We start from the raw sequence: 25,904 nt of genomic DNA on the forward strand, positions 1-25,904 counted from the left end.
TCTTTCATGTAATCTAATTCCATTAAACAATGTGGTACAGGTTATCTTGCACATGAGAAAAATCACACCATATGAATTTAGCCTAGAATAAAGAAATGATGCATTCTTTTAAAATACAAAGTCATTCATGAAGCTATTCTACTACCTGGTCATATTCCAGTGCTCCTGGATACAGTGGCCACCCAAGGAACAGCTCTGCAATCACACACCCCAGCGACCACATGTCTATGGCTTCACAAAACGGCAACCCCAGTATAATCTCTGGTGCTCTGCAAATTAAATAAATACAGTTATTACATTTTTGCCTTTAAAAAATTAAAAATACAATTAGGTAAAAAGTTTATCATTTGAAAATGTGCTATTTATATCTTTAAAAGTAAAACCTTAGGGTTTTGTTTTTTTCTTTTCAAGACAATCCACATTAGAATATTAAAGTAGCATTGAAGAGACAATTTTTCCATGCAAGACCTATATGTTATGCTTAGGTTATTATATGCCTGCTTTTTCTACTCTGTACTACTGTGTCTTAATTTGCTGTGATTCTTTTCACAGTCTAAAAACTTCATTAAATGTGAAGGCAATCACAGAATCGGCTTAGAAATTATTATTCCTGAATGATTTAATACTTTAACATGTCTATTTCTCCTCCAACATCCCCCCACCCCCAATCCAAACTTCCTACAGCTGTAAGTACTGTATTCTGGGACATAAGCTTGACATAAATATTTTCTATATAAAATATTCCCTCTGACAATACACATTTAGCCCTTGTATACTACAAAAATGCATTGAAATCAATTTAATTACACAGCTGCAAACTCTAATGCACTTTATCTTGATCACCTTAACCTTGCTTGCACCCACTTAACTTGATCAATTTTTATATCAATTTAGTTAAACCAGTACACTTTTCTAGTGTAGATCAGGTCATCTTTGTTTCCTAATACAAATGTATGTATGTGGACAACTACTGCAACCACAGAATCAGGGTTGCCAATCCTTCAGGATTGTCCTGGAGTTTCCAGGAATTAAAGATTAATCTTTAAATAAAAATTGTCATGTGATGAAACCTCCAGGTACATGTCCAACCAAAACTGGCAACTCTACACAGAATATAGAAAAAAATGTTGTAATAAAGCTGCAAATGTTACGGGGCTGTCAACATTTCTATTTTCAGGAAACATGACTTAGTATGCTATGTTTATCCTGCAGCACTTACTTTAACCTGTGTCATTTTTTAAAAAGTCAGTTCATCCAAGTTATAAGAGGAAGTGAAAATATATTTACACACAAACACAAAAAAAAGAGCCCAGAGACAGCAAATATGATAAACTATTACACCCCAACATGGTCTAAATTAAAAAGAGCAAAGGATATTAAAAAGGTGATCTGCAAATTTAAAATTAAAATCCACAAAATATTTAATAAGAACATTCAACATAATATTAAAGAAAAAGTAAAAAATGCTTTTCAGCAAATTAGTAACAATGTTTTTGGAAATAAAGTTAACTGTTAGTAATATGCTAAATACCCGGTTACCTTTTTATCTAGTACATAATGTTAACTTATTTTGCTTTTCTTTTTTAATTTGCAGGTTGCTTTAACATTAAAAAAACCAACAGAAGCAGCACACAAAACCCACCGAAAGTGCATATGCTAGAACTTCTCCCCCTTCCCACAACCATAAAAGATTTTTTTCCAATTCATTATAAGAAGAACAATAACCTCTGTTTAGATAACCAAACACTTTTCCTTATTAAAAAAAAAGCAGTGGTTCCACATTCATGATCCGCAGCAGGACTTTCAAATTTAACGAGGGGGCAGTCCTGAGGTCAGGGAGGTGTCTCCTGCTAGCCTCATGAAAATCCATTCAGATATGGCTGAGTTAAGGCTGTTGGGGGGAAAAAAGATCACTATTTCCTATCCTGTAAAACTGACCCTGTTGCATCACTTCAGCAATCAGCACATGGAGTGGAATCTCTGAACAGTAGGGGCAACCAGGAGATCATGTGTTCTAGATTCACTTATTTTACTAAATGGTAGTAATAATTCTGTAATCTTCACAATCCTCATTATTGAGCATGTTGGAAATACAATCCACATCTCTTATTTGGGAGACCCACTTAGCAACATCTTTCAGAAAGTCTGCCAAACATTTGTCCCTGACTAGGCTTCCTATAAAACAGGACTACTCCTACATATGTAACTCTCTGTTTCTGTCGGTTATATTTTGTCATAAAGTTTGTAGTCCACAGAGAAAAACAACATTCTCTTGAGGCAGGTAGAGCAAGAATGTTTTTGTGGATAAGGCAGTTGAATGCTTTACAACAGAACTACATTTTATCTATGTCTTTGTCATAGACTTCTTTGGGATGCTGGAACTCAACTTACTTCCATGGGGTGTTGTGATGCTCAATTAGTTAATGTCGATATAGCAGTTTGTACATGCAAATACTATAAAAATATTTACTCTGAAAGAACAGGCCATAAGTGTCTAAGTATGGGGTGCTATCAGGAAATAAAACTAGGAGACTTTTGCAAATGTTGGCCTTAAAAAAAAAAAATCCGTGCCTCAGTTTCCTTACTCTCAAATAGGGATAACAGTCTTCTATCTAACAAGGAAATTGTGAAGATAAACTCATTGATTTTTCTATCCTGTGCATTGAAAGAGGCAGATATCCTGTGAGAAAAACAGTATGTGATTATGTATCACTGCATCACTCAATAGTAGGATTACATAGCTAAAAACTGCACACACACCAAGGGAGTGGGAGGAAGGAATCAAAATTACACAAGCAACCTTAAATTCAGAATTTCCTAACTTTTGAGCATTCAGCTTTGCACCCTAGCCAACTCTGTATTAGTAGTTCATGTGTAACAACATATGTACTGTCTGAAATAAAATACATATCAAATAAGTAAAAACACTTTAAATATGTTAAAAACGTTTAACAGCCATTTCTATGGTCAACATTGAGGAATTTAAATAAGCCATTAGCATCCATCAAGTAAACAATTATAAAAGTTGTCACATTTGCACAATAGACAAAGTGGCTCTGCTTCTTTAAACCCTGGTCTATTCTGAGGAGAAAGAAAGATGAATTCATCAAAAGTCATTCTATCAGAGCTTGATAAATCCTCTCTCAGGAAACTTTAATGTCAAGGTGAGTTGTACCGATTACTTTCTGCAGAAATTAAGTTTTCATTAAAAAAATAAAAATCTAGCACTTACTGTTACAAAGAAACCTACTAAATGCAAAGTGACTGGGAATTGACACTGTGTTACCTTCCTGAATCTACAGAGAGCCAGCCTTTCACAACAGAGATTTGGACTGCCTGAAGCCCAAATCCTGATGTCACTGTGTAACCCCGGTTGTCAGCGGGTACGATTGAACCGGGGACCTCCTTAGTGCATGAGCCTGTACCGCGTGAGCTAAAAGCCAACTGGCTGTTAGCTAAGACTGTACAGCAGACTCATTTAACTCTCTCTAAGGCTTGGTCCACACGGGGGTGGGGGATCGATCTAGGAAACGCAACTTTAGCTACGAGAATAGCGTAGCTGAAGTCGACGTTTCCTAGATCGAATTAAGTTTACTTACTGCGGGTCCACGCAGCGCAGGCAAACTCCCCCGTCGACAGCGCTTCCTCCTCTCGGCGAGCAGGAGTTCCGCAGTCGACGGGGGAGCGCTTCTGGGATTGATTTATCGGGTCCAGGTGAGACGCGATAAATCGACCCCAGAAGATCGATCTCTACCCGCCGAATCAGGCGGGTAGTGTAGACCAAGCCTAAGTAGTCTTGGTACCACTAGATGGGACAAACCACCACACCCAGAAGGTGTGTGGGTTACAATTGCACACCTTGTGTGCTGATGAGTCCCTCTGAAAACAGAAAGGGAAAGAATCCTCCCCCTCAGGTTATTCTGTGGTGACACAGTCACTAGTTTGTTGTTACAGTCAAGAGTCGATGCATGGGTAGCCTCTGTCCTTTTTGTGTACGCATTCATTCCATGAGGGGCAAGTGGAAATGCATAGTAGATGCTGCGTAGAGCTGAATCCACCAGCTCAGGCACTAAATCCCTGCTGTGCATTTGCTTAAAGCCTTCCAATTCTATGGGGTACACATTCCCTGGAAAGATTCCCCAAATTCAGCCCGACCCTTGAACAATGGAACTACACTCCTAAGAGGGCCTCTGTGGCTACAAAATCATAGAAATACAGGGCTGGAAGGGACCTCAAGAAGTCATCTAGTCTAGCCTCCTGAGCTGGGGCAGAATCAAGTAAACCTAGACCCTCCCTGAAGGTGTTTGTCTAACATATTCTTAAACACCTCCAATTATGGGGATTCCACAACTCCACTTAGAAGCCTCTCCCAGTGCTTAACTATCCTTAGAATTAGAAAGATTTTTCTAATAGCTAACCTTAATCTCCCTTGCTGCAGATTAAGCCCATTACTTCTTGTCCTATCTACAATGGAGATGGAGAACAACTAATCATCATCCCCACCCCTTAATGTATTTGAATACGGTTATCAGGTTCCCCCGCAGTTTTCTTTTTTCAAGAGACAATATGCCCAGTTTTTTTAACCTTTCCACACAAGTCAGGTTTTCTAAATCTTTTATCATTTTTGTTACTCTCCTTTGGACTCTCTCCAAGTTGTTGACTTCTTTCTTAAAGTTTGGCACCTAGAACTGGACACAGTTCTCCAGGTGATGTCTCACCAGAGTGGAGTAGAACAGGACAATTACCTCCTGTGCTTACATATGTCACTCCTGTTAATACACCCCAGGATGATATTAGCCTTTTTTGCCACTTATGATCCATTATAAACCTCAGATCCATTTCACCAGTACTACCATCTAAGCAGTTATTCCCTATTTTGTAGCTGTGCATTTGATTTTTCCTTCTTAAATGTAGTACTTTACATTTGTCTTTATTGAATTTTACCTTGTTGATTTCAGATTAATTCTTCAATTTGTCAAAGTCATTTTGAACTCTACTCCTATCCTCCAAAGTGCTTGCAACCACTCCCACCTGGGTGTCATCTGCAAATTTCCACTCCAAGTTTTTAATGAAAATACTGAATACTACCAGACCCTGGACACACCCAGTCTGATTCCACTAGATGCATTCTACCAGTTTGACAGCGAACTATTGATAACTACTTTTTGAGTACAGTCTTTCAACCAATTATGCACCCATCTTATAGTAATTTAATTTAGACTTCATTTCCCTAGTTTGATTAAAAGAATATCATGTGAGAGTGTGTCAAAAGCTTTACTGAAATCAAGATTTATCACATCTACAACTTCTCCCATATCCAGTAGGCCAATAACCTCGTCAAAGATAGAAATTAGATTGGTTTGGCATAATTTATTCTTGACAAGTCCATGTTTGCTATTACTTATTACCCTCTTATCCTCTAGGTGCTTACAAATTGATAGTTTAATAATTTGTTCCAGTATTTTCCCAGAAATTCAAGTTAGGTTGAATTGCCTATAGTTCTCCAGGTCCTTTTTGTTCCCCTTCTTAAAGACAGATACTATATTTGACCTTCTCTAGTCCTCTGGGACTCTCCCATCCTCCAGGAGTTCTCCAAAATTACTTAGATATATTCAAATTGGCAGGGCCAATAAGGAACTATAACTTATCTAAATATACTTTAACCTGTTCTTTCCCTATTTTGGTTTGTGTTCCTTCCCCCTTGCTGTTAGTATTAATTTTTTTTAACTACTCACAAGTAACCTCTTAGTGAAGACTGAAGCAAAATAGGTATTAAACACCTCAGTCTCATCGATGTCATCCATTGTTAGCTCTTCTTCCCCATTAAGTAGTGACCAACACACTCCTTTCTCTTTCCCTTGCTCCTAATGTATTTAAAGCACCTCTTCATACTACCTTTTACACTCCTTGCTAGGTGCAACTCATTTTGTGCCTAGGCCTTTCGGATATTGTCCCTACATGCTTGCGCTATTCTTTTGTACTCCTCCTTTTTGATTTTCAAGTAATAAAAGAGCTCTTTATGCAGCCATATTGGACTCTTATTAGTCTTCCTACCTCTCTTTTCCATTGGGATAATTTGTTATTATGCGTTTACTATGGTCTTTCTTTCAGAAACGGTCAGCTCTCCTGAACTCCTTTATCCCTTAGATTTTCATCCCCATGTGACCTTACCTACAGTTCTCTGAATTTGCTGTAGTGCTTTTTTGAATTCCATTGACCTTATTCTGCTGTTCTTACTTCCTTTCTTTCCTTAGAACATGAAATCTATCGTTTCAAGATCACTTTCACGCAAATTGCCTTCAACCTTCAGATTCACAGCCAATTCCTTCCTGTTAGTCAGAATCAAGTCTAAAATGGTTGTCTCGCTGGATAATTCCTCCACATTCTAAAACAAAAAGTTGTCCCCAATACACTGCAAGAATTTATTGCAAATGTTGTTTTGCCATGATACTTTTCCAACAAATGTCTGGGTAATTAAAATTCCCCCATTACTATCAAGTCTTGTGTTTTGTATATTATTTATTCTAAAAATGTCTCATCTCTCCTGATGATTTAGTGGTCTAATAGACCCTCCCATGATGCCAATCCTGTCTTTTCCCATTTTATTGTCACCCAAAGACTTTCAACTGCTCTGTCTTCCATCTCCTTCTGGACCTGAGAACAACTGTATATATTCTTGGTATACAATGCAACACCTCTTCCCTTTTTCCCTGCCTGTCCTTCCTGAACAAACTATGACCCCTTCTACATCATTAGATTTACTCATCAAGTCTCAATGATGCCAATTAAGACAATTTAGCTTACATTCCAGTACTTCCCGTTTTTTTTCTTTTTATCCCCCTACTTCTTGCATTTGTAAACAGACATCTCAGATGCTGAGAAGATTTCCCCATTGATTTCCTTCTTGTTGCTCCTATGACCCTACTGTAATTTTCCATCCCCCACTACCCTCCCACACCACTCTCTCAAGGTTGCCTTTTTGTTATACCTTCCTGTGAGTTTTTGTCACTTGCCTCCTTGGAACCTAGTTTAAAGGCCTCCTCACTAAATTGACAAGTCAGTGTCCAAAGATGCTCTTCCCCTTCTTGGTCAAATGAATCCCATCTCTTCCCAGAATAGCATCCTGTGGTCAAGGAAACCAAAGCCCTCCTGTTGACACAATATGCAGAGCAATGCATTCAGCTTCAGGAGGTGTTCCTCTGCCTGGCCCCTTACTGTTTATCCTCCCGGTTGAGGGTACTTGCTACAAAAGAATAGTTAAACTACCTCCATTCATCTCAATGGTTTTAGTTTTCACCGTAAACCCTATGCACACTTTCAGCACTGGCACCCGTAGGATAAGCTTCTGGGTAGTGGCCTATTGGATTATTTCTCAAAGGCTGTCTTCTACTGCTTTCAAAGATTTGACCATGCTGAATGTCTAGAGATGCAACATATGGAATTTTTTTCTGTAATACATTAGGTTATGACATGCAATAAACATTGGTGGTTTTGGCAGCTGAGTAATAAATTTAAAATACCTAGATGCCACAAGACTAGAAATAGTGATAGAAATGTCTACATCCCCAAATGGTGGATGGACAACACCCCATGTATTGCTGTTTATCTCTATTAAAATATTTTTGTATTATATCAGATTACAAATCTGAACTGTCATAATGACTACAGAGCTTCTGAATATAGTGAATTTAACAAATGCATCTGTTGAAACTATATTAAAATATGTTTTATTTAATCTTTCATAGTATCTTCTCTAAAATAGCCACCAGTCAGTCAGTCTGTAGGCCCTTCTTCTGAGGACAAGTCCAGAAAGAGAGAGGAGAGGTGCTGAGGTACAGCAGAGAAAGGGAGCTCACTCTAAGGTCCCAAATGTACCAATCTGTGAGTTTTTCAACAGGTACAAACTACTTTTATACTATATATAAAAATGCTAATAAACCATAGAGTGGGAATAATCAAACAGAAAAGGGGAATCTAAAATCCTTCGCTTGTCAGCATCTGTTACTAGAAGAATAGGAAATAAACGGGTTCCCAGAATGAGCTGCCTGACAGGCTAGTAGGGTACCAAAGCAAAAACAAATCTCCAAACAGCTGAAGGCCAGGAAGATGAACATAGTCAGCTGTTATGCTACAATACTTTAAAGTCTGTCGTCTCATTAAAATAAATAAATTTTAAAACATCAGCTCCCTCCGTGTCTGCCTAAAAATTGTCTCCTAAAATGACTTGACTGTCACATGATCAGTATGTTGCTAGGAAGACAAAAATGGAGGTAGAAAAATTATTTTTAATTGAGCTATTTTCTATGTGTTGATTTTAAATAGCTCCAGTACTTTTGAAAGGAACAAATGTCTGTTAACACAATTATACTCTGAGGCACACAATAATTTTCAAAATAAGAAAAATAAAGTGCTCTAAAATGGTTTAAAGAGTTCCATAGTTTCATTTTTTAAACTGTAAACTACATGTGATATAAAAAAATTCCTATGAAGAGCAAAATCCTGCACTTACCAATTACCTGTGGAAATTTGGTTAGGAGATAAAGGTGCCAGCTGTCCTAGCACCATCAGGTTCAAAGACTCATGCAAAAGAGAGGAGAGGAGACACATAATAGGGAACCATGCCTTTAGTACTCCTGAGACAAACAAGACAAATGATCATTAACTAGAGGTCTTGAAGACCATAATCTGAATTTGGACTTCAAAATTTTATATTTATGTGTATATAAATATGTGTGTATATACCTACATATACACATACAAGTTAATGCACATACTAAAACTGAACTGTATACACAAGTAATAACAACTCTAAAGGAATTACTAATGTTATAAAAAATTCTGCCTGAGTCATGAATAGTTGGGTCATAGTGATTTTTTTTTCCACTTCAATAAATAATTGAGTACAGATTAAGGACAGATTCTGATTCACACTTAAGGCGCTTTTCACTGCCACAGTCTCTTTTGTCCACTCTATGTTATTGTTTCCCCATGCCTTAGAATACTTAGAATTCCAAGTATTTTAATCAACTGAATATAGTCACTACCTTTCAGATGGGTGAAAACCTGCTAAGAAAATACTCCCTAATACATCTATACCTTAGGCCCAAGAAATTACCATCCACCTACAGAAGGTAAATTCAGTAACAAAGATACATACCCCAGTGCAAAGTACAGTTAGTTAGTTACCTCTCTGCACTCTGTTCTTCAATATAGGCTCTTGGACACAGAGGAATATTAGGCTTCTTACTAGAGTGCTATGTCTTGGCACCCATCCTTGATATTGGCCATTGCTAGATGTATAGAAAATCGTGAGCTTCCTATTCACTCTTTCCTTTTCTCTCCCCAAATGTTGGAAAGAAGAAACAGTACATCTTCACTATAAAGGTCCTGGCTGCCATCTATCAAAATGGTATGATGTGGAGGTGGGAGAGGGGAGAAGGGCATTTTTTGCCTAAAATGAAAGGATGACGACACCTATAAGCAAGACCTAGAGTATGACACTTATGAGGAAAGCTCAACAAATACAACACCAACTACCTTCCAATTTAGTAGTGAATTTTCATGATAGCTTATATTTTATTGGTAACTCAGCTATTCTATTCCCACTTCATTCTTAAGCACCTTCCAAATCCTTCTATGAAAACCAACCAGTCCTGATGATTTTCTGCAATTTGTAATTATTGATCATGTGTTCCAGTACTTACTCTTTGAACATTTTGACCTGTGATAATGCCTGATATTTTCAAAGTCTAGCTCCGTACCTCCTACTGTACTCTGGTTAAGACATGCAAAAAGTTATTTAACTTATTTACATTGTCCTTATCCTCTTTGATTGCTCCTATCATAAGCCCAGGCCCTCAGCCATACCTCAGTTTCCCCTCCTGATTATATAAATCAGTCCCAAGTCAGACATTACCTTCATTAATCCCTTGTTTAGGGGTGCGCCTTTATTTATTAATAACCAATAAACTAACAAAGAATTCAGTTTCCTCCTCACTGGAGTCGTCTTCTTCTCACCACTGTCAATAAATTGCCAGGAGCACTTCTTGCTTTCCATACTCAGTTGCTCTGTCCCCATCCATGATAGGGTTCAGTCTCTTGTTCTGTTATTCTTCCTTGGAGAGCATCTTAGTTACTTGCTCCCTCTCCAGTGTCTCTCCCTCTTTGCCAGCACACTCTTCATCTTCCTACTCTCTTTCCAAGAGCCAGGCTCAAACTATAAGCCTCAGGAGCTCCCCACGGTCTCCCTTTCCTAGGGACTCTGACAGTTCTCTTAGATGTGACAGTAAGAACCCTAAGACATTATTCAGGGCTTGTCCCAACAGAAACCTATTCTACCTCCTGTGGGTTCCTCCAGCCTGCAAGAACTGCAGGGCTTCTCCAGAGAGAGCTTTCCCCTCCCCTGGGCAACTTCCTCTTTATATCGTTCTCCCAATCTCCTCCTAGCTCAGTTGTTCCATTTCTAATTGGCTAAAGGATAGCCAGTTGGAGCACCTCATTGCTCCCAGGTACTCCCCACAAGGTCATCAAGGGCCAGTTAGGCCCGGATACTTACTGAAGGGCCACTGGCCCATTACAGCTCCTTTTATTCCTTAATTGTCTTGCAAACCAACTGAGACTCTTGCAGGCTTCCTCCTTCTAATTAACTTAAATAATATCTTGTTTGTTTGATTTTGTATTTCTGACTAGTTGCTTTTTAAGTCCCCTCTTAACTCTGCAAATTCCCATTGTTGTTGGGGGTTTATATTTTTTTTGTGAGCTGTTCCCCTGCTGAATCAAAGGAACTTGTGTAAATACATCCGATTTGACTTCAGAACCAAAACCACCCGCAAAGATTTCTGACTGGAAGACTGTTTTGGGCTGTAATTACAATTGCAACAAGAACATATAGCTTGTCAAAGAGCAGTCACTGGAAGCTGGCTAATGATCACCAGAGACACTCAAATTACTCCAAAGACAGGGCTCTTTCCTTGGGCGGATTAGAGGGTGAAGAATAAAAGGCACATTAGAGACAGCAAAAAAATTAGTAGGAGTTGATCATGGGAGCTCCAGCAGAATGAAGTTCATCCTCTGCAAGCACCAGTCAGTATTTTTGACACAAGGGACCTCAGACTCTCTAAACTACGTTGGGAGGACTTCAGCAAATATTCCAGGCTGGAGACCAGATCCCAAAGCAAAAGAGGTGACCCCCTTTCTCAAGGGATACAGATTACTTGACCCTGTCATCCTCAGAAGCACTTGATTCTTTGCCCCACCTGGGCAAAGTGAGGGGACTTGCATAATGGTAAACAATGGTTTAATTAGGGTAAGATCCAATCCCACAGGAAAGGAGACTTAACTGCTTCCAGAAAGCACTCCACCTCCAACTACATCATGCATCCTCTCATATACCCCTATCACTGAAGTCCCTTACGTGTAGCAATAAGTACCATTATCTACAAACCAACATTTATGTACCCAAGAATGAGGTTTTCTGCTACTAAGTGCTCATTAGTTGTAGTTAATATGTTGGCTTTTGTGTAAAGTGGATCCATTCCCTTGGAGCGTTAGGGAAAAATTGAACTGTAGGGTTTTATATTATTAGCCCATTTGCAATGTCTTTCTTTATCCATCCTTTGTTAGTTTGATATTTTCAGTTTCTTTCTGTTACTTTTTAAATAAAGCTGTTCAGGATAGACTATCCATCTTCTGTATTTTAGTGAGCCCTTAGATTGCAAACACTGTTCTCTTAGCATAAGTAGGTTACCATAGGTTTCCATGATAAAGTTTCCTGGGGAAATAAAACCTGCAATCAGAATGTGAAAATTGTTCTCCCATGTGGACGTACTGTGCGTTCGTCCATATGGGTTTGTGTTTATCTGCCTGAAGAACCCTCACAAGATTCTAACCACGGTTTCTAACCACTGATGGGTTCTAAATAAACTAACTTCCCAAGGAAAAAAACCTAGACTTCTTTGTGGATAATTCAATAAAAGTATCTGCTCAAAAGAGCAGTAAGAATTTAAAATGCAAACAAGATATTAGCATGTATTAAGAAAAAGATAAGAGAATAAAACTGAAATTATTATGCTTTACATAAAAACTGGTGGTATTCCCTCACCTTGAATAGAATGCTCACTTTTGAATTCTGTGTTCAGTTTTGGTGACCCCATCTGAAAAAGGATACAGCAAATAGAAAAGGCCCAGAGAAGGATAATAAAATATCTTAAAGGCTTAGAAAGATTTCAACATGAGAAGAAATGTGATTAGGACTATTTAGTTTAAAGAGAACAGGAATGACAGATAAAATATTAGAATTATATAAAAAAATAAAAGCTAGCAAGAAGGTCAATCAGGTGCTTCTATTGCTCTCCCTTGATGATACGAGACCAACAGAATATCCTTTGAAATTAAGGCAAACTTAAAACTGATAAAAGCACATGATTTTCTAACCCAAAACATTATTATCCTCTGGAATCCATTGACACTATTTGAAGCAAATAGGTTAGTAGGCTTAAAAAATATTAGAGATGTATATGGATGAAAATATCCACAGTTCTTCGAGGTAGGATAAAAATTAATGCAATCAAGTTCATAACCATGAACAATTCAGATAAGTAACCCTAAACTACCTGGGATTAAGAAGAAACTTCCATAATAGGCATATTACAAAATAATTTTCCATTATGGGGGATTTATAGATCCTTTAAAGAATTTGGTATTGGCTCTTGCTGGAGAAAAGATACCAAAATATGTGAACCATTGGCCTGACACAGTATGCATCTCCTTTTTTCCTATATCATATTCAAATTTACATTGTTACACATTAAGACAGGTTATTCAAGCACACCTCCTCTTTGCTCCAAGCTAAATATACATTATTTCAATTTTTCTTTCATGTCTGAGATAGTCGTTTAGCTTCCTTCTGCCATTTTATTTGATCAAGAGCTAAGTAATACCCAAAATATTGTGTCTTAAAAAAACGGTTACTCACCTTCTCGTAACTGTTGTTCTTCTAGATGTGTTGTTCATGTCCATTCCAAGCAGGTGTGTGCGCGCCACGTGCACGCCAGCCGGAAGATTTTACAATAGCAGCGTCCGCAGGATCGGCTTCGGCGCCCCCTGGAGTGGCGCCTTCATGGCGCTGTATATAGTGGCCAGCCGAACCTCCACCCCCTCAGTTCCTTCTTGCCGATACCCCGACAGAGGGGTAGGAGGGTGGGTATTGGAATGGACATGAACAACACATCTCGAAGAACAACAGTTATGAGAAGGTGAGTAACCATTTTTCTTCTTCGAGTGATTGTTCATGTCCATTCCAAGCAGGTGACTCACAAGTTCGAATCTAGGCGGTGGGGTTGGAGGTTACTGCAGACTGGAGAACTGCGCGGCCAAAAGAAGCAGCATCTCTGGCCTGGTGTGTGATGGTGTAGTGCGCCGGAAGGTGCGGATTGAGGACCAGGTGGTCGCTCTACAAATTTCCTGCGTCGAGACCTGGGCCAGGAACGCAATGGAAGAGGCCTGCGCTCTTGTGGAGTGGGCCGTGATAGGCGGGGCTGGTATATTGGCCCGACTGTAGCACTCCCGGATACAGGTTCTGATCTGAGCCAAAATTCGCTGTGACGTGACCGGAGGCCCTTTTATCCTGTCGGCCACAGCAACGAAAAGTTGGGTTGACTTCCTTGTGGAAGACGGTGAACGGGGGTTCAGATGTTAGAGCTCTGAGTTCGGACACCCTCCGGGCTGATGTGATAGCCACCAAGAACGCTACCTTATATGAAAGATATAACAGCGAGCACGAACCCAGCGGCTCGAAGGGAGACCCTGTGAGGACGGACAGGACCAAATTGAGGTCCCAAGCCGAGACAGGTTGGCGGATGTGTGGGAACAGTCTGTCAAGGCCCTTAAGGAACCGCGTAACGAGTGGGTTCACAAACACAGAGGTACCCCCCTCTCCCGGGTGGAACGCCAAGATTGCAGCAAGGTGTACTCAAACCGACTAGAGAGTTAGTCCCAGATGTCTCAGATGTAGCAAATAGTCCAATATGAGGGGGACCGGGGCGAGCAAGGGGGCCTGACTCTGTTGTGTGGCCCAGAGGGAGAAGCGCTTCCACTTGGCCAAGTACGTGGTCCTTGTAGAGGGCTTCCTGCTACCCAGAAGGACCTGCATGACCTGATGAGAGCATTGCAACTCCACCGGGTTTAGCCATGGAGCATCCAGGCCGTAAGGTGGAGCGACTCCAGGTTCGGGTGAAGCAGGCGACTGCGATCCTGTGTGATCAAGTCCGGCAGTAGGGGCAACCTGAGTGGCTCCCACATAGACATGTGCAGGAGAGACGTGTACCAGTGCTGGCGTGGCCACGCCAGCACTATCAGGATGAGCCGCGCGAGATCTCTGTGGGCCTTGAGAATTACTCGGTGAATCATGGGAATCGGGGGAAAGGCGTAAAATAGCCCGTCTGCCCAAGAAAGGAGAAAGGCGTCTGTTAGGGACCCCGGACTGTGTCCCTTGAGGGAGCAGAATTGGTGACACTTCCTGTTCTCGGTGGAGGCAAACAGGTCCACCTGGGGATGACCCCAGAGCCGGAAAATTGAGAGAACTATATCCCAGCGGATAGACCACTCGTGACCCTGGAACGAGCGGCTGAGTGTGTCCGCGAGCCCGTTTTGCGCCCCCGGGAGGTAGGATGCTGTCAGGTGAATAACGTTCTGTACACAAAAGTCTCATAATGCGAGGGCTTCCCAACAAAGGGGAGAGGAGCAAGCACCACCCTGTTTGTTGATATAGAACATCGTTGGAGTATTGTCCGTGAGGACAGAAATGCATCTGCCTTCCAGCTGGGGTTTGAAGGCTATGCATGCGAGACGCACAGCTCGTAATTCCCTGACATTGATGTGGAGCGAAAGGTCCTCTCGTGACCAAAGGCCTTGGGTTCTGAGATCGCCCAGATGAGCACCCCATCCCCGATCCGATACGTCCGTTACCAGGGAGAGGGAAGGTTCGGGGTCGAGGAAAGGAACTCCTGCGCAGACCACCCGCGGGTCGAGCCACCATTGAAGGGAGTCCAGCACCGGCCGAGGTAACGTCACCACCGACTCTAGGGAGTCCCTGACTGGCCGATAAACCCATGCCAACCAAGACTGGAGTGGGCGCAGTCTGAGTCTGGCGTGTCTCACCACGTAGGTATATGCTGCCATCTGCCCTAATAATTTGAGGCAGCCTCTTGCTGTGGTGGTGGGGTAATGTTGGAGGCCGAGGATAATGTTGGATATAGTCCGGAATCTGGCATCTGGGAGATATGCCCTGGCGTGTGTCGAGTCCAGAACCGCTCCTATGAATTCGATTTTTTGGTTTGGAGATAGTGTGCACATGGCCTCATTGAGTAAGAGGCCGAGCTCGAGAAAGGTTTGCCTGGCAAAGACCACCTGAGCCTCCACTTGTGCCCTGGATCTGCCCTTGGTGAGCCAATCGTCCAGGTAGGGAAACACCTGGATCCCGTGTCTGCGCAGGAAGGCAGTCACGACTGCCATGCACTTCGTGAAGACCCTTGGGGCCGCTGACAGACCAAAGGGCAGAACCGTAAATTGTAGATGAGCATTGCCCACGAGAAACCTGAGGTAACGCCTGTGCCGAGGGATTATAGCAATATGAAAGTATGTGTCCTTTAAGTTGAGGGCGGCATACCAGTCTCCTGGATCCATGGAAGGAATGATGAAAGACAGGGAGAGCATGCGGAACTTGAGCTTCTTCACAAACTTGTTGAAACCGCGCAAGTCTAGAATGGGTCTGAGGCCCCCTTTCGCTTTCGATATTAGGAAATATCGAGAATAGAAGCCCTTGTCCCGTAGCTCCTGAGGAACCTCCTCTACTGCCCCTGATGCGAGGAGGGACTGAACTTCTTGAAGTAGAAGTTGCTCGTGAGAAGGGTCCCTGAAGAGGGACAGGGAGGGGGGCTGATGGGGTGGGAGGGAGGAAAACTGGATAGAGTATCCTTCCTCTACAGTGCGAAGTACCCAAGCGTCGGACGTGATCCGGGCCCACGCACGATAGAAGGGGGACAGACGTGACGAAAAGGTAAGGGTGGTAGGATCCAGAGTTCTGACCAGTAGGTCGTCCTCGACCAGGCCATCAAAATGGTGGTCTAGGCCCCTGTGTAGGCCTTGGTTGGGTAGAAGACTGGCCGAAGGGCTGTTGTTGCCTCCTCCTGCCAGTCCTTGGCCTTCTGCGCGAGGCATCCCCTCGATTTTGAGGTTGGTACGGCCAAGGGGCCTGCGGTGGCCTAAACTGTCTACGCTTGGTGACAGGGGTGTGGAGGCCTAGTGAACAGAGGGTGGTCTGTGAGTCCTTTAGGCTATGAAGCCTCTTAGCGGTTTTCTCTGAGAAGAGCATGGGCCCTTCGAAAGGGAGGTCCTGGATCGTTTGTTGGACCTCATGAGGGAGGCCGGACACTTGAAGCCAGGCTCCACGCCTCATTACCAGACCAGTCGCCAACGTGCATGAAGCTGAATCGGCCACGTCCAGGGCCGCCTGTAGGGAATCCCGGGTAATCAATCTTCCCTCCTCAAGGGCGGAAAACTCAGTTCGCGACTCCTGCGGAAGGAGGTCTGTGAACCTACACAAAGCCGAGCATGTGTTGTGTCCATACCGGCTCACTATGGCTTGCTGATTGGCAATGCGCAACTGCAGGCCCCTCGTTGAATAAACCTTGCGCCTGAACAGGTCCAACTTTTTGGCCTCTATTTTTAGGCGTAGCCCCTTGAAACCCCTCTGGTTGGCAGCATCCACCACTAGGGAGTCCGGGGGAGGGTGTGTATAAAGATGTTCATAGCCCTTGGTTGGAACGAAATATCGCCTCTCAGTCCTTTTGGCCATAGGGGCCAATGAGGCAGGGGTTTGCCACAAGATGCGGGCTGTGTCCGTAATGGTCTTTATGAGAGGTAGGGCTACCCTGGATGGGCCTGACAGGGTCAGGATATCAATCACTGGATCCGTGTCTACCTCGATCTCCTCAGTCTGGATTGAGAGGCTTTGGGCTGCTCGAGTAAGCAGTTGTTGGAGGATCCTATTGTCCTCCAAGGCCGGTGCCGCTGAGGTTCCCACTACTGCCTCGTCCGGAGATGAGGAGGAAGAGATCCTTTGAAGAGGGCCTTCATCTACCCCTTCTCCCTCCACGAGGGCCTGCGGCACACGGTACTCAGGCTGCGCGGCCGGTGCAGACTTGGGATGCGGCACCGCAGCCGGTACCGGGGTCGACACCGAGCGACGAGGCGTGCTGGACGGTGCCTGCGGTGTTGGGTGCAAGGTGCCCGTCAGTGCCGTCATCTGGCTAGGCGGTGCCGTGTCCCTTTGTGGCACACTCCTGTCAGACGGCGGTGCCGGTGGTGGTGGCATTAGCGGTGGTACCGCGGACGCCGAAGAGACAGATGAGGCTCGTGAGCGGGATCCGTATTCAGGCCACAGAGAGCTCTTCTTCAGGTCTGGGAAACGAATTCCCAGCAGCAAAATGCAAGGTGGATCAGATTGTTTAGCATAAGCAGTTAGTGCATATTGTAAGGGACCAGCTGGTCCAATAAAAGTTATTACCTCACCCATCTTGTCTCTCTAATATCCTGGGACCAACACGGCTACAACTACACTACATACAAGTTTTAACTAGTCATTTAATAGGTATGTCAGCTGCTACACGGGAAGAAAATGAACAGACATAATAAGTACCTGATGAGGGAGTATCCACAATAACTTGATGGGCTAACTTTACAAATAGAGAACATATGCTTATTTAATATCCATGTTATACAATGACTAGTGTTCCACAGTTATTGTGGATACTCCCTCATCCGGTACTTTATGATGCTTCTGTTCATTTGTGCAGTAAAACAATTAAAACATTTTAAAAACCTTTTGAGCTAGATTTAAATCTGCTGCTATTTAACAATTGCAAGCATATCTGGCACGCCTTCTAGTTGGGGACTATGGTTCCAAGTCAGCAAAAAAAAAAAAAAAAAACCCAAACCTTAAACATATGCTTAACTTTGAGTACATGCTTAGTTCCAATGAATTCAAACAGCAGGCAAACATATGCTTAAAGATTAGGTGTGAGCTTAAGTGCTCTGCTGAAATGGGGCATATACCCTGCACTAGCAAGCGAATGGAATGGATGATCCAGAAAAACCTTTCCATCTCTAATTTTAATGATTAGAAGTGTGTCTCTGCAAATTACCATCATTAGGCAAAAAAAACCCAAACGCTCAACTTGTTACTAGTACTGTCTTTCCACTAAGATCATCACTTAAAATCGCCCTTCTGAGACGAGACATTTAAACACTTTGAGAACAGATTTTTACATTTGAGAATTAAAGGAAATACTGCTTTTACATCCTCTGATAATGTTTTGTCAAAATGAAGAAACTTCATGAGACAGATAAACATCCTTTGAAGTTAAACCTACAGACTCTTTGTAAGGAAAATCATTTACCATAAAACTCAAGTCTGTTTTGGTAGCCTAAAATTTAAGCTTCATCTTTCCAGTCTGATATATTATGTTTGTCACCATATTGTGTAGTTTGCTTACAGAATCCATAAGTAACAGCCATCCCTTCATGCATTTCCCCACTGCCTTCACCCCTACCACTATAAATTTATTTTAATTTTTCTCCCCTCATGTTTCTTACTTACTTACATGTTTTCTCCTATCTGCTTTTCTCCATTTTTCCTTTTTTGGTTTCATGTTTTAATTTATCTTTCCTTTCCCGTTGAAAGAAGAGCTACTCTATTCTTAGAGCAGTTTTAGATCCCAAAATAAACTGCTTAACTATGTATCTATTACAACTGGATTGATGTAATATCAGAATCTGACCACAACATGCTGCAACAGGAATGTGACTACAGTAAAGAAACTGAATATTTCTGCAAGTTCTGTTTTGCAAATATTTTTAAAATTAGTACTTTATGCAAATAAAATGTAGCTTAATTCTTCCTTTGTATCTGTTTGCAAAGTTTATTAAAGCATCTGTTTTGTGTGGGTCTTTTTTTAAATGCTTAATTTTTTTTTTTAAGTATTTACCAGACATCCACAACTCAAGAGCAGCTCAGCAACAAATGAATATAATTGCATTGTGATGGGAAATTTTTGCTAAAAAAATGGATAAGTTTTTGATGGCTATTATAAAAAATGAAAGTTAGAAATTGACAGACTGGTGTAATGAAAGACTGGGAATAGGTCTGAGTGGTTTTCAACTCTGGGTAAATCCTCTGAGTCCAGCCAAAGCCAGTAATAATTGGAGGTGGTTACTATTTGATAGCTATGATCTCCATCCAGTTCCTAATATAGTTAGATAGTCACATAACAAAAAACACCCCTTATGACACCCTTGTTGACAGAGGCACCAAGGATCAAATGGTCATGAAGACTGAGCTATCCTCTCACTTCAAAGAAGTGGTCTTTTCAAAATAGGACTCCAATACATTGACAGAACAGCAGCTTATGGTGGTGTTTTATTATGATTCCTTTATCCAAAAGAACATGAATGGAACTTCAGCACCAGTGCATAACTTTATTTTAAAATATAGGGAAACCATTATAAAAAAAATACTTTCACTATGTCTTGTGAAACAAAACAAAACAAAACCAACATTGTTGGCAGCTTAAAGTGTAAATAGAAACTTCAAAAATCTACTGGGTTCAAAAGAGTAGACACTTGCAAAAACAGAAAACCAATTACTGAAATAAATACACTTTATAAAATATGAGAACCATTAGGCAGATGATTGTTGTTTTTAAAACTGATACGGATATAATTTTGATAACTTAAGGAACTCACACACACACACACATTAAGGACCAAAAAAATCCAAATCACATATTCTATACTTCCAAGGAAATGTTCAATTTTAAACTGTTTATAGCAAAGTACACCTACAAAATTTATCAGCTGAACTCTGGACTTCATCTTGATTTACTAAAAATACCAACTGCAGAAGAATTACAGAAATGACAACAATGTTATGTCCTTGGCCAATTTTATACACAATCTGTATCCCTATGGCCAAAGCCTAAACTCTGTTCTAAATGCTAAATGCTTCTGGAAACCTAAGTAGTGGAATTTTAGAACTACTGTTCTTTGATTATAGGGGGAGCAGATGGCAACCCCAATATTTAAGTTGCCTGACACTTTGTTATAAAAGATTCTTGTGATCTTTGTTAGAGAAGTCTAGCATCCCTACAATTTTCAGTTGGTCTTAAAATATCTGAAAATTGCTGTTTCCCTTCTGTCACTTGAGTTGCTAAGGGATGTCCTAGTATTGTGCTAGAGGGCACTGTGCTACAGGAAATGCCATCTTTTGGGTGAGAGGTAAAGCAAAGAGGTGTTTACCAATTTGGTAATTAAAGATCACAAACAACTTTTTAAAAAACGAAAAATAAAAATGAACCTCAGTGTCTGGCCACATTCCAACTTGGATTTTTATATTCTACCTACCATGCCACATTCTCCTGGCAGTTTCATAGACTCTGACTTTAAGGCCAGAAGGGACCATTGTGATCATCTAGTGAGATCTCCTGCACATTGAAGGCCACAGAACCTCACCCACCTATTCTTATAATACACCCATAACCTCTGGCTTGGTTACTGAAGTCCTCAAATCATGATTTAAAGACTTCAAGTTTCAGTTTAATATGATAGGGGTTCACCTTCTAGATTAAAAATGTTATTTGGTGACACGGCACTGTTAAATAGTTATTAAATTCCCCTACCCTCAAGATGACTAGATTTCTGTAGGGTTCAAAGTGACTTTATATAACACTGTTATGGACGTGGTCTTCCAAAACCTGCATATTGATTTAAACTTAAAGCCACTGGGATTATTCCAGCTACATAAAATTATGTACATATGTAGATCTTGCAGGATCAGGGCTATGTTTGTAAAGTCCTTTTATTCTTTTAAGTGTCATGAAAAGATTTGACTATGACACAAGATCTGCACATCTTGTCTGAGTTTCTGCATGTGTTCACAACAGATAGCTACAACGATAAAATCAATTTTTTTTTAGAAAGTGTAAAAATCAGTGCTTTAAATGTATTTTCAGATATCAATTCTGAGATCAGCTAGCGGTCGCAGAACTACAACTAATCTGCTTTTATTTTGATACTGTACCATATTTCATATATTACATAAAAATACTGGGCTGAAGCATGCCTGGCGCAGATGGAATTTTCAGAGAATTTAGCTGCCAAACTCTAACAAGTTTCTAGGGTGCAGAGGCCAACTGTGATTTTTCAGGTTTCAGAGGGTAGCTGTGTTAGTCTGTATCAGCAAAAACAAAGAGGAGTACTTGTGGCACCTTAGAGACTAACAAATTTAAAATTGAGATTTTTTTCAGAGGTTCATAACCTAACCTAGTTTTGGCAAATTTTCATGAGGAAGCCAAAAGTCACATGCCTGACACCAGACTGAGCCCCCCCTTGCCCAATTTCAAGCCCATCTTCCAAATCATAAGGGTTCTAGAACTTCCCGAAACAGTTGTAAGGATATTGTTTTAATGTTGGAAAGAATGTATTTTTCCCTCCTCTCTCTCTCTCTCTCTCTCTCTCTCAGACATGGCTAAACCATTTCAGCTGGAACATTCAAAAATAATTCAGCCTGAGGCGCATATATCCAGCATGGAAAATTTCAATCCAACTGGCTGAAGTTTAATAAAATTATACACAAATTATGAGTGTCTTATAATGAAAAGTGTTAGGCAACTTTCACTATAGGTAGTGCTACCAACTCCACCTATAAAAACCCAGAAAAAGCCATCTCAAAAACAGGTTTTGTTTTACAGAATAAGGACAGATTCCTATTGCAATATACATCTTCATCTTTGACTGACATTATTACACTAATTCAAAACAGATGGATATTAAACTGAAAGGGTGCATCTCAGATGTTCGAATGAAGATTTTATCCACACTTGTTATAAATTTCTATATTCAGAGGTTTATACTACAAAAAAAAAATCAATTGAAATAATCACACAGGCTCTGAGTCTGGAAACTCTCTTTTCCTATTAAACAGTTTCAAAATCACTTGAGGATAGAGAAATTAATATCTGAATTGCTATTTTTAGCCTTTGTGAGGGAAAAAGCACTTCTGGAAGGCTGCTGTTAAATGTCAAAAAAAAAATAATAATTAGCGCAGAGTTAAGGTTGCCTGGTTCTTCCAGAATGTCCTTCAGCAAAACTCAAACTTGTGAAAACCAGGAAATACCAAGTTATGGTGAATGCCCATGCAAGCTTAACTCTATGCCCCTGGAACTGGCAATAATTATTGGGAATTATCTGCACTCCAGCTGCATGCCTTGTGTTAGGTGTAGCTGTATTGAATGGTGAAGGAATTAGTTGGAGTAGCTTGGAAAAGCAGTGATTGTGTTAAGAAACAATCAGGGGGTAGAGGGTTGTGGCCCTCTGAGGCATATATGTGAACCCGTCCCTGACCCTTGTGTGTGATCAGCGGAAAGAGGTTCATCTGGGCCTCAAGAGATCCGGTATGTCTTATTTCAGTACGGAGTTGTGTAAGTTGTGTCACTAGCAGGGCACAGAGTTCTTGCCATAGGGATTGTCATCAGATGAGTGTGGTTTAATAAAAGGTAAGTGAAAGAACAGTGTTAGATGGCATTGTATGCATCTAAGGGTGAAGGGTTTGTAAAAGGGGTTGAAGAGGTTGTAAAATTTAGCAGATGTCGTGTTTATGTGGAGTCAGCTAATGTTTGAGTGTAGGGTGGGTGTAAATAGCTTGTGAGCAGTACAGAGCAAAGGCTGTCAGTATGGTATATGGGCAAACTGGGGTATCACTCGTAGAGGGCAGACATGAGATACACCATCTTGCTACCTTAACACTGCATTAGCGAAGCTTTTTGGCCATTTAATTTCCTCAATTTCTGAACAGAAAGGAAAATGATGTTGGTAGGAGTTAGTGGTCATTTAGACAGTTGTAATTATGTAGCTGTGCAGTTCAGATGCTACTGTGGCCAGGTAAAGATACTAATACCTAGCTCTTACATAGCGCTTTTCATCAGTAGATCTCATGGAGGGAAACATCATTAACCCTATAGGACAGATGAGGAAACAGAGATAAAGAGCTAAAATGAGTTGGCCAAAGTCATCCCACAGGATAGTGACACATCCAAGAATAGAGCCTAGGTTTTCTGAATCCCAGTCCACTGCTGTCTTCAGTGGACCAGACAGATGCTATGTGACTGTTAAGAGTCATCTGTGCTCTCCAAGGCATACACTTTGTTATAATGGAATGTGCATAATGGTTGTGCTTTTAAATGTGTGCAATGTGTAGTTGCTATCATGGATCACCGAGAGAAATCTCAGACAGTCTATATGTCTGAAGAACTTGACAATTTTATTACAGGTTGGTTACAGAATTTTAAGCACATGAAAGAAGATTGATGTCTCTTTCTTTCCTGCCCAATTCCCTACAATATATAGCCCCCCATCCCCACCACCTTCCAGTTCACCCTCCCCTTTCTATCCCATTAAGCCATTAGCATTTTAGAAGGTATGCACAAAAGGTAGAATCTGTGAACTTTATTAAATGATTTTCCCCCCAAGGAGACTGTAACTTGGGAACCCCTTGACCAAATTACCCCAAAAAGCATTCAGAGTAATTGTGCAAATTTTAGAGCACTTAGAAGAGTAAAGCTTTAATCAGAAAGCTGGTCCAGACCTCAACTATAGTAGACCTGCCCCTTACCTGAGGGGATGACTAAGCAGAAGGATTTTCAAGGGTATAGAATACAAACACACACAAGAAGAAATAGTTCATATGCAGAAAGGAAAACAAAACAAAGAAACTCCACTCAAAACTTGAACCATACTGAAGTCCACTAGCCTCTGAAGATCCAAAATCATCTTGCCGAATCCAAAAAGGAAAAACGAAATTTTACTCCGATTTTAAATAGCCACACTGAACCAATCTGTGAAATTGACACGATTATCTTTTTATTTAAGCAAGCAGGCTGGCCAATCGTGTCTCCATTCATCTTTTAAAAAAAATAATTGCAGCCCATTTGCTGTGTCAGGCAGGAGTGAGGGTGACATTCAGGTGTGATGTGGGGATGGGAGGGCGTAGTTCATCAGTCACTCCAAAGGACACATGGTTGAAGCACCCCAAAAAAATAAATAAATAAAGGAGGCCCAGAAAAATGTGACCTGTAAGAGTTAAGGAGAAAAACCCATAGGCATCAACTTGTTTAAAAGGTAAATTAAAGACCAAAGTCACTTTTGGGGGGATACCTTGGCAACCACAACCATTTGTATCAATGAGATGTTCTGAACTGAAGAACACCACCCCATGGAGATGAACACAGTCTGCAACAATAGCTCTGGAGATGTCCGAACTGCTCGATTCATGTCAGCGGGCATTTCCCATCCCCACTCCCCAACATTTGGACAGAACCTGTGATAATGCAAACAAACAAATCTGTTCAACTCCTCACGCCACTGTCAGCAGTGTGATCTTGGTGCATGCTCCTAGTATACCTGTTCTCAGTTTCACACCCAGAGGGACAGGGCTCACCCATATCCTGGCTCACATGGGGGAAAAGGTGCAGGAAGAAGGGTTCTGATCCTCCCCCAGAGGGACACAGCCCCATATCTCAGCTCACGTGAGGGGAATAGCAGCAGGTCAGACATGCCTACCCCCTGCACCCCAACTTCTGGCATCCCCCAGATCCTGGCACACACATGAAGGTAGGGGCAGGGGCTCAATCCCCACATTTGGCACATCAGACTTAGAACTGCTTGGCACACACCATCTGGAGAACCAAACTTTGCTAATAATGTTGTGATTTGATTTCCCCTCAAAGAGCAAGTGGGAGGCATACACTCTGTTAGGGTAACTCTTGATTGTTTGAGAACGTGGTGTGAGGATCTCGGCCCCGGCACATAGAGGTCTGCTCAGGACTAATTTTTAGGCCTGCCCTAGACCCAACTCAAGTGGGTCTAGTCTTTTTGCAACCCAACACTTCCTGTTACTCTGAACCTGAATGGACACTGCCACTGCTCCTGCTGCCTCCTGTCTATGGGATCAGAGCAGCAGTGACTGTATGCCCTGTGCCTATTTTCCACCACCCCCTCGTGTTCTGGGTGCATGCTGTGGAGTGAAAGGCGCTGTCAGCAATTCCTTGGTACACTCACTCTGCAGCTCACACAGTGCAGTAGGGGACAGTGGACAGCAGGGGCAAGGCATGCAGCTGCTACCACACTGACCCCACAGGCAGGACAAGGAGACTGACCTGACACAAACCAGAAGGGGTCCAGCTCTTTTCCCACCCAAACTGGAGCTGACATGTGTAGTCAGGTCCCACTTGGCTGCAGGGCTCTACTGGTTTAATCCCTATCTGTGCAAAAAATAAAAGGTGCCAAAATGTGTCAGCCTTTAGAGAAGCTGGAGGTTTGTTTGTTTTGTTTTGGGGAAGGAAGGGGCTGTATCTTTGGAATCCCGTGGTAAAATGGCCCCAAATTTGGAACAATAACCAAACCTCATGACCCCATAAGGCACACCAAATATAAAGACAATTTGAGTAACCATTCAGCTTTTAGAGCACTTAGAAAACTCAAGCTTTAAACAAAAGCTGACCTTAGCCTGAACTAAAGTAGACGTGGTGCTCTGCTAGAATATCAAATACACTGATACATAAAGAAATTTATAATCTATGAAACATGGGCAAGCAACCTTCTAAACTTCTTCAACCCACTCAGTCAATGTGCCCCAATACTAGGCTTTCAGGAAATCTAAAGGACAAAGAGTCTATCTGATTTATCCTATTAATTACAAATATATGTGAATGCAATTAAATTAAAAAAAAAAAAACACTTAAACATGACAAAAGCTAGGAAATTTTAAATTAATTTTGATACTGCCTTTCTTCTCT

General features: G+C 41.4%; 1 protein-coding gene across 11 annotated transcripts in view; it reads right to left on the reverse strand.

The window, feature by feature from the left end:
- The window catches only part of HIPK3 (homeodomain interacting protein kinase 3), a 141,188-nt gene that overhangs the window by 39,851 nt on the left and 75,433 nt on the right, over positions 1-25,904 (reverse strand). For all 11 annotated transcript variants that reach the window (XM_054028138.1, XM_054028147.1, XM_054028141.1 and 8 more), the window contains one exon: positions 146-269. In XM_054028138.1, the coding sequence (XP_053884113.1) occupies positions 146-269 (124 nt within the window). The remainder of the gene's footprint in view (positions 1-145; positions 270-25,904) is intronic.

Source organism: Malaclemys terrapin, chromosome 4, assembly GCF_027887155.1.
Source record: "Malaclemys terrapin pileata isolate rMalTer1 chromosome 4, rMalTer1.hap1, whole genome shotgun sequence".
Classification (NCBI taxonomy): domain Eukaryota; kingdom Metazoa; phylum Chordata; order Testudines; family Emydidae; genus Malaclemys; species Malaclemys terrapin.